Here is a 16,998-nt window from a genome sequence, read left to right as displayed (position 1 = left end):
ATCTGAAATTTATCGGAGGAAAGTGCCAGTGCAAACTGGTTAAGAGCTGGTGAACTGGGACCCCACGCTGATACGAATAGAAATAAAATCAGAAAAGAATTCGAGGTGATTATCATTATAATACGTGTGATGCCATGTGGCACTGGAGTTGCTCAATGCAACAAATCGGTTTTTTCCTTAATTATGTCTAATAGCTTGATGAATCAATCCAAATGTTCGTGTACAACATTACGGATATATCACGAAAAAAAACCTGAATTGAGTATAAAATATACTAAATTCAAGTATATTTTATTCCAAGATTCATGAAAACTGAAGTTTTTCCTCTTCTGTTATTCACAGCTGGAATTTGCGTTGAATTATTCCATAAAAATTAACAGAAATAAAAAAAAATTGAATAAATATATTCTTCAATTTTCAATTAGTTAAGAATTCCGCATAATTTACGGAATTCTCGTCTTCTTATTGCTAAAAAATTGAAATTTCAGTGAAGTCTAAAATTTGATGATTTTCCCCCTGAATGAAATTCAATCTTACCCTCATAAAAATTACTAGCGACCTGTTCATGAAATGAAAATTTTTTCCAACACTGTTATTCACGTATGGTAATTCCGTATTTTCAAATAAAAAAATTCCACCCCAGAAATCGAATGAAAAAAATTAAAAGGTCAGGTGCCTCGCAGTCTACGTGAACAAGAAAAAAATGAAGGAAAAAAAATCAGAGGTGCCGGGCACAAGAGGTATCACATCAACACTAGGCATTATTATTATGTTTTATTGTTTTATCGGCATCATATGCAGTGGGTGTATGCATTGTAGACTGCGGTGTTGGTGAAAGGAAAACAGCAAAGAAGGAAATAACTGCGAGAAAATGTGTTAGAAAAGACTCATCGATCCGCACAGTGACCCAAAAACTTGAGACTGAATTGAATAGTGGGATACAAAGGCATAATCCCATATATCAAAGTGATGGTTATATCCGAAGCGCATATATCCGATGTACAGCTATACATTCGGCAATTAGAGAGCGAGAGAATCTGTTTCTAGTTAATTAATCTGGTATTGACTGGATGGCAAACTAGTTAATTGACCTTTAATCTGACCCAGTATTCACGAGGAGGGAAAATTCGCGGAAACTGAGACACACACAGCCATAGACTCCCCATTTTTACAACTACAGGGTAATTATAATTCTGGAAATTAACCCCCAGACTGATAATTAATCACATCATCTTGTATTTTCCTCCATTTTCATGATATCAGAATTCACCTAGAACGAAACTTCTTATCAAGTTAAACAGGTAAAATATAAGGTGATGGGTTGACTTGATGAGCCTCGCCTGTGGCTCCGATAATGTGAGATTGATTACCTCAGTTATTGGCCTCAGATGGAGTTCCACGGCAATGTTGCGTGCTGGTATTATCAACTCAATCAATGAATAAGATGTAATTTTTTGTCTGAAATTTTACTTGTGATATTAACATTTGTGCACGTATTTTCGATGATGCAATGAAAGGAATCAATTGAAAAAATCTTGCGAGGAGATGGGGATTGTATTGGAGTTGATATCTATTAGCGCCAGTATCTGGAGTATTTTTGGGTGTCATCGGTGCAGACAGGAATTTCTGTCTGAATATGAATTCGGGCTTTGATAAAATTTTTACCAGAATTTAAAAAAAAATACGTGTATTAATCATAATTTTTGAATAGAGCAAATTTTTCGCGAATTCCTGTCTGACGTTGGCTTGCAAATTGTTTTTCTCGAATATAGTCTATCACATGAAAAAACAATAAATAATAAAGTTATTTTCCACTTCCGATAAGATAATTACGCTCTGCAGGGGGCAGATTGCGAGTCATCAGAATCAAACGATGTTGGCAATAAATGAAACAAGGAAAAAAATCAAATTCCGAGTTGCGGGAATATCGAAGTAAAAAGGGGCAGTCCGTGTGTGGCAATTTTGTTATCGTACGTTTCTTTTCGAAGCGAGGTGAAATCTCTCGATAAAGACACATTCCAACATTCAGTAGGGAAAACAAGGAAACAATCACTCATATCTACATGAGTTTGTTTCGTGTATTATTAGATGGTCAGACACCCAGCTGAAGTTACATCATTTGCGGGAGGCACTTAGATGACCCCTAGCACTGGAAATATTTGTAGGGAAAGAAATCGTAGACGTGAAATACATTCCACGTATCATTGAAACAGTTTATTTTTTTGTTTATTCGGTGGAATAATGCGGCCTCGTGTCAAATTCACCCGATTGGGGAAATGTTGATTGACTTTCCCCGATCCTATCTCCCTTGAGAGAATTACGATATTAACGGAGTAACCTGAATTTTTAATCAGTGTCCATCGCACCAGTGATAATTTGACACGTGGAACATGTTTTTTTAGAATTTTGATGCGCACGCAAAAGGTTAATAGATTTTGTTCTCTCTACAGGACTCATTTTATTATTATTTTTTGAATCAAATAATAAACTTTTGCGACATAAATTTTCCAAAATTCTTGCACTCCATTTCCTTAATTTTTTTATTATTCAATCATTGAGGTAAAGAAAGTCAGAAAAATTAATCCAAAACAATCTTTTTTTTTTATTAAATATTTTTTTTGTTGGAGTTTTTCATTTTTTAAAACGCGTAGGAGGAAAAAGCGCGGAGATTCCACTAGAATTCCAATAGGGTACTATTTTTTCTCTCTAGTTTCTATCAGTGTTCATCACACCATTCATAATCTGACACGTGGAACATGTTTTTTAAATTTTTTACGTGGGCGAAAAAATTCCATAGGTTTTGCTTTTTCTATACGACTCATACTGTTATTATTTTTTGTCTCAAGTAATAAATTTTTTTGACATGAATTATTTCACTCCGTCTTGTATTTTTTTATGCAAGCATTCAAAGAAAAATTTTATAACAGTATTAAATCTATTGATTTTTTTCTATAAAATATTTTTTACTGAAGTTTTAATTTTTTTAAAAACAGAGAAGATAAAATTGTGGAGTTTTCAGTATGATTAAATTCGTTCTAGGTAGGAATAACATACATTTTTAATCAGGGTTTATCGCACCATTGATAATCTGACATCCGGAGCATTTTTTTAAAATTTTATTATTCTTATGTACGATAAAATTTAATAGATTTTCCTTTATTTGCATCACCTATTCTATTATTATTCTTTATCTCAAATAATAACAGGTTTTGGCATAAATTATTCCACTCCATTTCCATCGCACTATTGGCAATCTGACACGTGTAACACTTTTTGAGGGAAAAAAATTGGTAATTTTAATCCAGAAAATTTCTATAGAAGCAATGTCAACAGGATTAATTGTATAAAAATATAAAATCCATCGAATTGTCCTGTAAAATATTTTCTATACATGTTTTTCACTCAAAAAACGCACAGGGAAAAAACAAATAGAATTTCTAAGAGAACTCCAATAGAATTTAATTTTTTCAATGAGTAAGATTGAGAGAGATCTATACACTGTTAGAAATTTTTTGAAAATTCATGGAAGATATTATAATAAATATCATGAGAGTGACATTGAATCGAATTTAAGGGAAAAATGGTTTTGAAATTTCACAATTGATGGAATTTTCAGTGGAACATGAATATGCAGAAACAAAACTCCATAAATTGTCAATTTTTCCTGAATTTTCCTGAATTTTCACAGAACAGTTGAACTGAAAAATCAAGTATTTTATTGATTTCTAGATCATTTGACCAGAAAATCAATCTAATATTCGATGTTTCAATGACAAGATTTCCTGAAATTTCAGTGGAACTTGAACACCATAAAACTTTCCAGAATTTGGCACGGAAAATTCAGACGAAAATTTTTAACAGTGTAAACCAAAAATCACGAATTGATTCATTATCAAGTTAATCCGCTGTTGACTCAAAATTTCAAATGCGTAAATAGTGCAGAATATGTAAATACGTCTGACGATTGTTAGTGATGCGTTGAGAAATTGTTTGCCATTGTCGTAACACCCGAGAAAAATAAAATGTGAAAATATCGTAATGAGTGACGGAGATGCTGAAGCACGAAATGTAAATCGTTACTGTGTCACCGTAGAGGGGATGGTGCTGGGAGATTCATATAAAAATTGGCGCATGGGAATTGATGATCAGTTACGTTAGAGCTTCTCTTTGAGCTTCATCACAGTAAATCGACTAATTATCGGTATTTCACGCGGACAAATTAATAGAACAAGAATAAATTCTAGGGAATTTTCCAAACACATCACAAGTGAGTCAATTATTATTACAGATTATTGCATTTATTCCAATAAATATTCTGTCATTCACATGAAAATTAAAAATTTAATTGATTCATCTATATATTTTCATTTTATTTTTCATGTTCCAATATATTTTTATATCGTTGTTTACATCATACTATTTTTATTAACATTGAAGATATCAATTTGATGTTTAATTTGATTTAGTTGAACGAATGTTCAATCTTCCGACCATTTTCTCCAATTTTTTTACCAATGCTCTGATTGAAAATGATTTAATTCTAATCTTCTTTCCACTATCTTATTTTACTGTATTTTTTATTTTATGTATATAAGGGTAAATTAGTTTTATGAAATATCCTGTTATTATTTGACCCTACAATTGGCCTTTGCTGGTTAGTCTCTATTAAATAAATAACGAATAATAATTTTCACTCGTAGTCTCTTCTTTTCTTATCCAGCTTTCTGAATATCTCAGAAATTTTGGAGATTACGTTATCGTGATTTCTCATGCGATCCAGATTCAATACTGATTAACGCGATTCAATACTGATTAATTTTTAGATAGAGAATGTCAATCAATCTGAGAAGTGTTCTGATCAGTGATCCTGTGGACGAGTCCTGTGCAGAACTCTTGACAAGTTACGGCGTTCCAGTAACGACGAAACACAAATTATCGAAAGATGAATTGATCCAGGAAATTCAGGTAACGAAGGTTCATTCATTTAAAATTGCATTTTAGTACTTTTGTATCGTGACGAGTCGATATAACAAACATGGTAATTGTTGCGAATGCATTAGCAATTTTTAAAAAAACCTGTGCAACAACAATAAGGAATTAGTTTCAATAAGTTCAAGAATCTTTGAATTTACCGTAAGGATAGAGCTACTTTAAATAACATAATTTGAGGCCGAGTTGATTGAAGAGTAATAGAGTGCGGAGAAATGTTCCCCTGAATAGCGATGGAAATTGACTTGACACTTTCGAACTAATAGATAGGGTCAATATCGTATTAGTTTGAAACTCGTTGAATAATAAATCATATTGTCCCTAATAATTGCAACCCCCTCCATCCATTGTTTCAGAAACACGATGGCTTAATAGTTCGCTCAGAGACCAAAGTTACGGGTGAAATTCTTGCGGCAGCTTCAAATCTTCGAGTTGTTGGACGCGCTGGCACTGGAGTGGACAATATTGACCTTCTGGCGGCCACAAGAAAGGGGATTGTTGTTCTCAAGTATGTCTTTCATCGTGACTAATTGAAACTGTAATTTGGGATACTCCTTGATTAAAAAATTTGTTTAATTTTCGAAAAACGGAAAACATGTTTTAATTCGCAAGGGAGTTATTTTAATTTTTGATGAGTTGCAGTTTTTTAATTGATGAAGTGAAAATTCTTGATGAATAGGGAGAGAAAAATTGTGAAATTACAAATTTTTGAACAACAGGAGGATGAGAATCCCATAATTTACTTGGAATTGAAATTAAAATTTGGGATTCATTCTAATTATCACAGCAAATGTTTTAGTTCTTAAAAGAAGCTTTTTTATTTCTCATAATTTGCGGGTTTTTAATTGAACGAGTGAACAATCCTTTACAAAAACAAGCAATTTAATTCTATTCCATTCTATTAATTTTCATTTAATTTAATTCTATTCTATTCTATTAAAAAAAAATCAAGTCATTTTTACATTCAGAATTTTAAGGTTTTAACGTAATAAAATTTTCCAAGTGTAAACAATGAAGAGTTCATAAAAATGGAAATATTCGCTCCTCTGCGTAAGCAATTTTGAAAAATGGAGGGAAAAATAATAAAACTGAAAATAAAAAATTAGAAAAATTTCCAGGTCATGAAGGGATTGTAATGATAATTGCACTTTGCAGTACACCGGGAGGCAACAGCATAAGTGCCTGCGAATTGACGTGTGCGCTGATCTCAGCTCTTGCGAGGAATGTCGCCCAAGCTGCTCAATCGATGAAGGAAGGCAGATGGGACCGCAAATTATATTCCGGCTTTGAGCTGTCCGGTAAGACACTGGCAGTCCTCGGATTTGGCAGAATTGGGCGAGAGGTTGCACTGAGGATGCAGTCATTTGGAATGAAAATCGTATGCTTCGATCCCATGTTGAGTTCCGACGTAGCAAGCAGTCTTGGGGCTACTAAACTCACTTTGGAGGAGATTTGGCCGGTTGCTGACTACATTACTGTGCATACGCCACTCATTCCTCAGACCAAGAGTGAGTCTGACATTTTTCCATTTATTCAGTTTGTTTCCCCTGCATTTCCCGAATAATTACCCCAATTTATCAGAAAATTCAAGTATTTTTTGAAGATTTTACAAAAACAGAAATATTATTTCGAGTTTTTTCCTCCAGAAAATGTGGGAAATTTCTCGATTTTTCAGTGAATTAGAGAAATCTTGGGAGGAAGATGTTAAATTTCGAAATATTCTATCAACCAATAATTTAGGTAGGAAGATTGACGATTATTTGGATAATTAAGTAACTAAAAAATTGCATTTCAGTATTATCAAATATTTTATTCACCATCAATCGAAAAATTGAGCTAGTTGTATTTTCCATGTATACCCTCTCGGGTTTTTACATTGTGTTCCCGTCCCTCTCCCCTTCAGTTAACATTACAACATATCAGTACACAACTTATCCAGAATAATGTATATAAATTGAGATAATAAATGCTTTTAATTTGTTAAATATAGTTAAACTTGAAACAATATAACGAGATATTCCTTTTTAACATTGGCAAAATCTAATATTGCCTATCCCTGGTTTTGAGTGATGTCTGAAATGATCTTTTCCCTTCTTTTTAAGACTTGATAAACGCAACGACCCTCAGCAAATGCAAAAAGGGAGTCCGAATAATAAACGTAGCGAGAGGGGGAATCGTAGAGGAGGCAGCGCTCCTCGAAGCCCTGAGATCGGGCCACTGTGGTGGTGCTGGCCTCGACGTATTTGCGGAAGAGCCACCGAAAAATCCGACAACTCTCGAGCTCATTCAACACCCAAAAGTTATTGCAACACCCCACCTCGGTGCTAGCACAGCGGAAGCCCAGCAGCGCGTTGCCGTTGAAATAGCAGAACAATTCCTAGCAATATCCGGCATCACTGACAAATATAGGGTCACGGGTATTGTCAATGCGCCGATTCTCTCAGCTGCAATGTCGGGTGACAATGGCTCCTGGATCGAGCTGTCGAAGAGGCTCGGCCAATTGGCAGCGAGATTCCTCAACAAAAATGTTAAAGCGCAAATCGAAAGTCGAACTGTTGGAGCTGGAATGCAGAGCAAGAAGTTTATTCACACGGCTGTGCTTCTCGGTGTGCTCAGTGGACAGACCAAGAACGGCTTGAATCTTATCAATGCACCGACACTTGCGAAGGATATTGGAATTGATCTTAAAGAGGCTCATCTCGAGGGAGAGGCTGACATGGTCGTTGTTAAAATTGGAGAGCATTCACTGAAGGGTGAGTGGATAGTGTAACTCACTGGTTATTTCATTTTATTAAATTCTACAAGATTTCTTTTCAACTAATTTTGTTGAATGGCTTTTTTACGGTTCTGTCTCCCCTCAGCCCTTCGGTAAAATGATGATAGAAAAATTTTCTTTACACATACTCCAATGAATTTGAAATGTCACAGTTGAAGAAAATATCAGACAGCTCACTTTCAGGGAAATTCATGGAATTCAAAATAACGATTATTGCTATCGCCTTCATCTTCGGACTAGGTCGAAAGGACATCCAAACGATTTTTTTAAGCCATCATTCAATCAATTCAGAACTTTTTTTCAAAATATTTGTTAAATTTCGATTTTTCGAAATTCGAAATCTGTTTAAAAAAAACTTTCACAAAGATGTGAACATCGCGATTTAATCGAAATTACGGAATTTAATTTAACTAATTCTTATTGAATCAAATAAGAAATGAATGCACGAAATTTCCACGATTTTCTAGCCAATTTGCATTCAGTTCTTCTCTCAGTGCGAAAAAATGATATAACGCCCGCTCAATACATTATATTTCCAGCTCTTTTTCTAAAAAAAATATCATTCTCTTTCCCAGGAACTGTACGCAACAATGAAGCTCTCCTACTTTCCATCGACGATGCGATTTTCAATAATGGAATTGTCCTAAGAGACTTCATCTCACTGTATCATGCAAATGGACCACAGGATCTCGCCACCATTGTCAATGCCTTCTCCTCCAAAGGTATCAGCATCAATAGTCTTTATGCTAATGGCGCCTGGCTCGCCATTGAGACGAATCAGGACGTTACCATTCCAATTGAAGGAATCGAGGTTTATTAAAAAGTGAGGAAGCTCACTAGTTTCACAACTTTAGCGCAATGATTATTTAAAACATTGTTCGTCAAGTTTCAGTATTTTTATAATTGGTGACCGACATTTCCCCATTAGTTCGCGGCAATTTCATTATTTATTTTACTCAATTGCTGCGAGCTTCGTGAATTGTTGTAATCACGTGGACAAAATATTGAAAAAAACTCCATTCATATTTTTGTATGATTTTATGTTTCTATAAATTTATGTTATATTTTTGTATTCTTAAAATGATTCAATACCGACATTTTGTATGATAGATAAATACAAATAACATGAAAATGTGAAAGTTGAATTTATATTTTATTTTATCATAATTCCACAAACTCCCTTACATGAATACAACTTTACAAGGTTGAAAATAAACTAAACATTGGTGTTTCGTAATTAATACCAGTGTAAAATTTATAAAAATCTAGAGAGCCTTAATTACGAATGTGAAAAAATATATCAATACTTGGAAGGCTTTGCTTTCCTCACACTTTAAGCACGAAATATTCGAGAAATATTTGAGTCCTCCAAACGCTACTAGTTAACGACTAGGCTTTTTCAATCGTACTCACCCAAGTTTTCAATAACAATTAATAAAAATTTGTGATAGATTTTTTCATATCCTCTCGTAACTCACTGCTGAACAACCACTGAGTGTAAACGTGACTCCATCCTGTGAACGAAGAATAGATAACAAATAGGAAAACAATTAGGGACATTATTATTCACAACTTCTTGGAAAAAAATCTTTTGCTTTTTGAACTCACTCTAACGAGTGCGGGAAGATCTGCCCAAAATTCGTAATTTGGAATAGTTTCTCGTCCCACTGCGCCTCGACAGTAAATCAGAATAGCTGCTCCACCGATGAAGTACAGTCCAGTGAAGACAAAGAACAGAATAACGAGGACTGAGCCTGTGGAGAGGGCCTTGGGTCTCATATCAGTGATGCAGAGTTTGTCAGAGGACAATTGAAATTTCTGAAATGTCAATTCAACATAATGTCTCCAATTTTCGGGAAAAATTATTCTTGAAAGCCTACACATAAAAAAATCGCATAGAGATGTGCATTTATTGAAAAATTTATATTCATTTCGTATGGCGATTCTGAATGAAATCCTGCAGATCCGCCATATATGATTTTCTGATAATTTCTATACACAATTTTTATGGAAACTCCTACATGACTTCTATGAGTATTGGAACTTGAAAAAATTTCACAATTTCGGAAGTCTTGATGCTTTCATTTTGCTGCAAATTCAAGTTTTGGATTTTTTCATACATGCCATGCCGGTCCAAAATAAAAAAAATTGTTAGATATAGTCAACGTACTAATAAATTGTTCGCTGAATTCGGTCCGATGAGAATTGGTCCATCTCCCCGATTGGCACAGATCAGCTCGATGTGGGACTCACGAGACCCATGTGAGATGATCAGTTCAGGATTTTTCTCCGACCAATGCCAGTGAGTTTCTTCTATTGTTCCCAGGTTTATAGTATTGTTGTCATTATTCAGCCAGCATAGCTAAAATCAGGGCATTATTGAACACCTAATCAAACATCTCATCAATTCTTCCGAAAATCGTATTTATTTTTCGTTGATTTAAAGAACAAATTTAAAAAATTTTAATGAAGTTTAAAATTTAATAATTTGACCCTCGTCAAAGTAGTATGAATAAGTAGTAGTATGATTAATAATTTTTCCCATGAATTATTCCATGAATAATTATTAATAATTTTTCCCATGAAAAATTCCAACTTTGATGAGTGTAAGAAATTAGTCCAAATTCTTTCTTCAATTCTTTTTTTAAACAATACTCTTTCGTTTGACTAGAGTATTTTCGACATAATACGCTATTTCGGGCACGCAGAAACGTGAATTATTTATTACCAAAGTTCGACACTAACTGTTTCGTAGCCTAAACAAGACAAAAAATGCATGAAATTATACTCACCGAGGTATTATGACAGTCATTGGAGGGATCCGGCGGCTGAGGAGCAACAGAGTGTGGAAACGTCAAATTCGCATTTTTACATGGTTGAAAGACTACACTACCATTGTCATTTTTCAAAGGCCTTTAAATGCAGATAAACATATATAGTACATAAAGTATGATCTTCTAAAAAATGTTGCGCGAAGGTTACGTATTAATACACACCCGATGCCAGCCAAGGCCGCTAGACTCAGCCCCATGCCGTCAGGACGAACGCAGAGGCATGGCTTTGCCTCTGCACACTCGGATTTCGCGTAATTGATAGCAAAAATCACAATGATTGTTGCTGCAATTGCTTTCCCATGCACCGACATTCTTAATGATTTTTTTCCGCCGTTGTGTACAGATGAGAAATGCAAGATCGGCTGATGCTAAGAGCATTCATTCCAGGAAATGTTTAGTGAATCATGAGAGATGGCGCCACCGCATCGAATTTTCGTGGTTCCTATTCGGCTGATTGATAACAATTTTTATCAATTGGGCGAATAGAAACCCCCCGGTTGCGGTGGGGTGTGATTCCCTGTCATTATGCCCCTTTTTCCTGTCAGATTTGATATCTCTTTTTTCAATTAATTGTTTATAATCATTCACATCGCACAAAGCAATACGACCGATGAGAATGATAAGTCCGGGTTCATCAACCGTTGAATTTTCATATTACAATAAATTATTTGCCCATCGCATAATTCATATGCTATGATTCCAATCATAATTACTATGAATTCAATTTTTTGCTTCCCAATGGATGGTTTGTTATTGTTAAAATTTAAGTTATGGATTTTTTCTGTTATGTCGAGTCAGTATAATTCAAAAAGTCCGAAAACACAATTTTTAGACATCGTTTGCTTCAATTGTTCGCTAATGAATGGATGGAATTGAATCTTTTCTTTTTTGAATGTAGGTATTGTTGAGCTCTATCAATCGCCATTAATTAAAGTTTAATTCATCGATTAGTTTTTGTACTTTTTGAATTAATTCGAAAATCGGTTGTCCCAGGATAACTAAAAAAATGTTCTGCATTGATTGCAAGATGACTTAAAAATTTTCTTCGGATGTCCTTCTGACCGGGTTCGAACATGAAGGCGATAGCAATATCGTTATTTTGATTTATTTGAAAATTTCGAACTTTTCATGAATTTTCCTGAAAGTGGGCTTTCTGACGATTTCTTTAAATGTGATGTTTCAAATTCATTTAAGTATGTATAAATAAAATTTTTCTGTTAACATTTTATCAAAGGGCTGGGGGGAGAGATAGAACCGTAAAAAAGGCAATCGGTTGTGTAGAAGAAAGGGATAATAAGAATAACGATGATGATAATATTCAACTAAGTTAAAAATCTGACAAAATTCGTTAAAAATAAATTTTATTCCATTCATCAATCAATCATTTTCACTATAATGCATTCAGATTTTCCTATCCTCAGCGTCAGAAATGTGAGATAATCTCATAATTCTAGCGATTAATTCAAATCAACTTTGTTTGAAGAAAACCTTAGTAAACGCAATATTTAGAAAGCAGAATTATTATATTTTCATCTGACCTAAATGATTTGAACAATTATGATTCGCTTATTCATGCTTCATAGGATGATATTCAATTCTCTTTTCTTTGTTAGACGGGCTTCATGAAAATTCTACGCAAGACGATTGTACTCATGAAAACCGCCTTCCATTCCACGTAGGAAAAAATCGCATAGAATCTTTCTATACGGACTGTGTATAGCTGTCTGTGACTGTGTATAAATTTCCTATACGGTTCATTTCTATACGAATTTCTACACGTATTCGTATAGAAATAATCCGTATAGGGAATTTTTGTATAGAAATATCCGAATATCATATACGAAAAACCTATAGAAATTCTATACGCAAATCGTATAGAAACTTTCTATACGATTTTTTCATACGTGTCTCCATTCGTTCAAGAAGCCCGCCATGTTCGAGTTCTCATTTTCTACAAAGGAGAAAGGAAATGAAAGAACACGATTTTCCCACTCTCAACTGCAACAAAAAAATCTAAATAATTCTGTGAGACTCGAGGGAATTCAGTATTACCCCCCAAACGTGGATAATTAATCGTGAATTTGAACGAATAAAATTCTCATTTTTCTATTTCCCTCAAGCGGCGTCTGTTAATTATTTGGGAGAGCGACGACTCTAATTCAAAGACACGAGTTTCCAATTGAGTCAATTTAAAAGTCAATTGCGTTTGGAGAATGATGCGCAGCGCCATCATCACGCGAAGTCAAACGCGAAGTCAAACTTGGATGAAAAACCGGTCATTCGTTGAAAGGTCGTTGTCCTGTGTTCTCCTGTCCAGCGATATAATTTCAACAGTCGTAAGGATCGTATTCATAATTTATACGTTATATTAATTTCATTTTGAATTGTGAAACCAACGGGTTTGCCTCCGGCAATTGTGAAATCACTGATTTTGAAATTGTATGTGCATTGGGTGATTGCTGGAACGTGGCGAAAGTAGAAGTTGATTTTTATTCGATCTCATCGTGTTCAATTATTTAAAACTAATCGTAATAATTAATTTTGATGGTTGGAGGCATGTCTTGTTGGGGAGTCGTTCATTAATAGAATGTCATTGATTTTTTTGTGAGGTATTAGTTTCTCTGGGTTTGGTAAATATGCTGGGTAAATAGAGCTAATTTTCAAGGACGAAGCAGGTAGTCACTCGTCTGGGTACTGGAGCGCCTCTCCGATTGAAACTTCATCACGTGCCTTGAAACCACCTGTATTCATTCCATTTTTAATTCAAGCGTAATGGAAAATTATTATTTTTTCATGTTTCCAGTGATTTTTGAAATTCGTGGAGAGGCGTTTTAGTTTTTCGCCGATTTTAGTGAAAACTTTTTTCCGCGCGTTTTTTTTTCACTAGAGAATGTTCGATAGAAACTATTTTACAGAATAACTCAATGAAATTTCATCTTTCTGTACAATTTTATTCTACAATTCAAGTATTTTCTGTAGAAACTCCTCGAGATAAATCTTTTCCACTCTCTTTTCTCAATTTCCATTATAAAAAAACGGACGAAGAAAGTGAGAAAATTTAAGTTGAGGAATTTCTGTAGAAAATATCCCAATGAAAGAATAAAATACTATTGACCTGATACGTGCGTTTTTTTACCGAACGAATCGTGAGATATCCTTCGTAAAAATATTTTTTATTGAATTACAATTTCGCTCCACGATTACCTTCCTTACGGCAAAATTTACCGCGATTTTCTGTATAATTTTTATCCAACTTTCCTCTCTATGCTCCTACACGAATGAATAATGTTTTCGAATTCCCTAGAAAGCCGCGGAATTTTCTGGGATTTGCGCATTTTTTAAAAAGTGCGATTTATAGTTGAATTATATACAAGAAATTGTCATTTTCAGTTGAAGGATGTCGATAAATTTGAAGAGCGTGCTGATCAGTGATCCCGTCGATGAATCGTGCATCGATCTATTGAAGAGCCATGGCATCGCAGTCACGACAAAGTACAAATTGCCCAAGGATGAACTGATCCAAGAGATTAAGGTATTTAATGACACTATCACGTGAGGGCAAACCACGCATTTTCGAAAATTAATAAGAGTCTTTTCAAGATGCATAAATTCCCTGATTTAGAACTATGGAGGTTTAATCGTGAGGTCCGAGACGAAAGTGACGGAGGAGGTGATTGCAGCGGGAACGAACCTCCGCGTTATAGGGCGCGCTGGGACAGGAGTTGATAATATTAATGTTGAGGCTGCCACGAAGAAGGGAATCGTCGTATTGAAGTTTGTATTAAAAAATATTCAACATTGAGGATTTTGCACAAGCTTAGAATTTCGGGGAATAACTTTTTTATGTCTCAGTTTTGTAATTCTAGGTCTTACTTTAATAACAATCTGTCATTAAAGTAGTATAAACATAGATGTTGTTTGAAAAAAAGAATTGAAGAAAGAATTTGAATGACCAATTTCTTCCGCTCGTTAAATTTAGAATTAAAAAAATTGAATAATTTTTGCTTGGTCTTCGTGGATTTATTTTGCCTCGTTACTCTCAACGACTCAACTGGAGTTTATTCATACTATTTTCAGATTAAAACGATAATTTCGCAAGAAATTCGTTTTTTTCTGTTTATCAGTTGTTATTTAGTCTTTATTTGCAACCGAAGTAGCCTAAATTATTTCATTTTATTCACGAGACTGTAAATTAAACCAGGGTTTTCAAAATTTGTGCTTTAAAAAAATGAAATTGAAACAGAAACTGTGATTTTGAATCTACTGACTTTTCGGGCAATGCCTTTTTCAATTTGATCAATTTTTCAATTTTTTAAAAATATTTAAGCATTAAAATCTTGTACCTGTGTATACGGAAACCAAAATTCAATATCAAAATTATATGTCCAATTCTTTTTTTTCTCTCTCCTCAGTACTCCCGGTGGTAACAGCATCAGTGCGTGTGAACTAACATGCGCCCTAATTTCCTCGCTGGCGAGAAATGTCGCCCAAGCTGCTCAATCCATGAAGGAAGGCAGATGGGACAGAAAGTTGTACGCGGGCTTTGAATTATACGGAAAAACATTGGCAGTCCTCGGTTTCGGTCGCGTGGGACGAGAAGTTGGCCTCAGAATGCAGTCCTTCGGGATGAAGATTGTGTGCTTTGATCCAATAATTAGCGCTCAAGATGCTGCTAGCGTTGGAGCCACGAAACTCAGCCTCGAGGAGATTTGGCCAGTCGCTGATTACATAACGGTTCACACTCCCCTCATTCCGCAGACAAAAAGTAAGTGGCAAGTACTTTGCCAAAAGTCGACTTTCCCCCCGACAAAAGCCTAAATATGGCACTTTGGCTCCGGGTGAAAAAGAAATTTTTTTTATTTCCGCATTTCTGGGGCAAGTGAGGGTCTCAGTGGCATTAGGCGGGCCAAAAAATACAGAATCAACGTTCACTCGGCGGAAAAATTCGATTTTGGCGAAAGTAGACTTTCCCCCGAAAAAAGCCTAAATATGGTCCTTTAAAAATTAAGAAATGTAATCGAGACTAATTTTCATTTTTGAGGCCTTGCAGAGGCTCGAATAAGCCTTGACGTACTGAGCCTCAATACTCAAAGCCTGGGCTAGGCCTGAATTGAACCTCGACAATGGCCCCTTGAATCGCCCTCATTTCAGGCTCGAGTGAACGATGAAATCAAGCCCGTCCCAGGCCTGAGTCACTGACCCTCGCCAAACCTAGGCTCGCACAGGCTTGTTTCCATCGTCAGCCTATATAACTCCTGCCTGGGATATTCTCCATCTTTTAAAAATTAAAAAATTCATATTCTTCATCGCAGATTTGATCGGCACTGCGAGTCTCTCAAAATGCAAGAAGGGAGTGCGCGTGATCAATGTAGCGCGGGGTGGAATTGTCAACGAGGAGGAGCTCCTCCAGGCCTTGAAGTCTGGCCAATGTGCGGGCGCTGCTCTCGACGTCTTCAGCGAGGAGCCACCGAAAAATCCGGTGACCCTCGAATTGATTCGACACCCTAATGTCATTGCGACTCCGCACCTCGGCGCCAGCACTGCCGAGGCCCAGCAGCGGGTCGCGGCTGAAATCGCCGAGCAGTTCGTCGCCATCTCCGGGAAGTCAGCTAAATACACTGTGACGGGTGTCGTTAATCCGTCGGTCTTGGCTAAGTGATGAAGGAGAAATATTGAAGCTGGCATTCTGCGGAGCGCGATATTCTATCATATTCTATCATAAAGTTGATCGATATTTGTATAATGGTTGCAATAATAAAGAGTTTCCTATTATGCATCATAAAAAATGGCATTTTTATCATTTATAGCAGCATCGGCGCTCTCAGCGAAATTCTCAGCAACTTCAATCGATTCGATTTTCTGCCTCTTCCAAAAAATCCCGCTACTATGATAATTTTTGGCAGTCTGGCAGTAGACGATGCTTGAAGCCAAAATTTTGAAAATTTTGAAAATTTTGAAAATTTTGAAAATTTTCTATCCCCTGATACACGAGCGAGGTTCAAAATTTTATTTAATCTAATACACGAGCCTCCTTACTATGAATAAAATCACCCATATAGACCTCTCCTCCCAATCAATTAAATCCCCCCTTAAAAAATTCTCATATATAAATCCCGCTCCCCCCGCCAACCCTTCACATCTGAAACTCCCTCTGAAATATTTGGACACCCCTCCCTATGTATGGGGCACTTATGCCCTTTAAATACCTCAGCCGCAATTTTTTAGTTCAATCTGAAAATTTTCTAAAATAAAGAAAAATTCAGCATTGGTTTTTGAGAATGTTTGTTCTTAAAATCAATTCCCAAATTCGTTAGTTTTTATGATCCCATCAAGTATAAAGCTTAACAAGAGTTTTTAAAGCTAATCATTTTTTTCTCTGTGCGATAGCAATAATCGTTA

General features: G+C 35.5%; 3 protein-coding genes across 3 annotated transcripts; 2 read left to right on the top strand and 1 right to left on the bottom strand.

Moving 5' to 3' along the window:
• Nucleotides 1-4,165: 4,165 nt before the first annotated feature.
• LOC107041026 (hydroxypyruvate reductase) lies at nucleotides 4,166-8,914 on the top strand. The gene is made up of 6 exons (XM_015261381.2): nucleotides 4,166-4,267; nucleotides 4,824-4,965; nucleotides 5,346-5,497; nucleotides 6,145-6,497; nucleotides 7,092-7,742; nucleotides 8,341-8,914. Exons 2-6 carry the CDS (start codon nucleotides 4,831-4,833, stop codon nucleotides 8,583-8,585), a joined length of 1,536 nt encoding a protein of 511 aa, XP_015116867.1. The 5' UTR covers nucleotides 4,166-4,267; nucleotides 4,824-4,830; the 3' UTR covers nucleotides 8,586-8,914.
• On the bottom strand, nucleotides 8,892-10,945 carry LOC107041027 (cation-dependent mannose-6-phosphate receptor). The gene is made up of 5 exons (XM_015261382.2): nucleotides 10,762-10,945; nucleotides 10,558-10,678; nucleotides 9,936-10,127; nucleotides 9,374-9,583; nucleotides 8,892-9,279 (listed from the first exon to the last, which is right to left on the bottom strand). The coding sequence occupies exons 1-5, from the start codon at nucleotides 10,908-10,910 to the stop codon at nucleotides 9,223-9,225; spliced, it is 729 nt and encodes a 242-aa protein (XP_015116868.1). The 5' UTR covers nucleotides 10,911-10,945; the 3' UTR covers nucleotides 8,892-9,222.
• A 1,880-nt stretch (nucleotides 10,946-12,825) lies between these two features.
• On the top strand, nucleotides 12,826-16,359 carry LOC107041054 (D-3-phosphoglycerate dehydrogenase). The gene is made up of 5 exons (XM_015261413.2): nucleotides 12,826-12,935; nucleotides 13,990-14,131; nucleotides 14,222-14,373; nucleotides 15,012-15,364; nucleotides 15,912-16,359. Exons 2-5 carry the CDS (start codon nucleotides 13,997-13,999, stop codon nucleotides 16,256-16,258), a joined length of 987 nt encoding a protein of 328 aa, XP_015116899.1. The 5' UTR covers nucleotides 12,826-12,935; nucleotides 13,990-13,996; the 3' UTR covers nucleotides 16,259-16,359.
• Nucleotides 16,360-16,998: the final 639 nt, after the last annotated feature.

The sequence above is a fragment of the Diachasma alloeum genome, unplaced genomic scaffold, assembly GCF_001412515.2.
Source record: "Diachasma alloeum isolate Michigan unplaced genomic scaffold, Dall2.0 Dall_scaffold_00354, whole genome shotgun sequence".
In the NCBI taxonomy this organism is placed as follows: domain Eukaryota; kingdom Metazoa; phylum Arthropoda; class Insecta; order Hymenoptera; family Braconidae; genus Diachasma; species Diachasma alloeum.
Note: the sequence above shows the minus strand (reverse complement) of the source record. Positions and strands in the feature narration are given on the sequence as shown.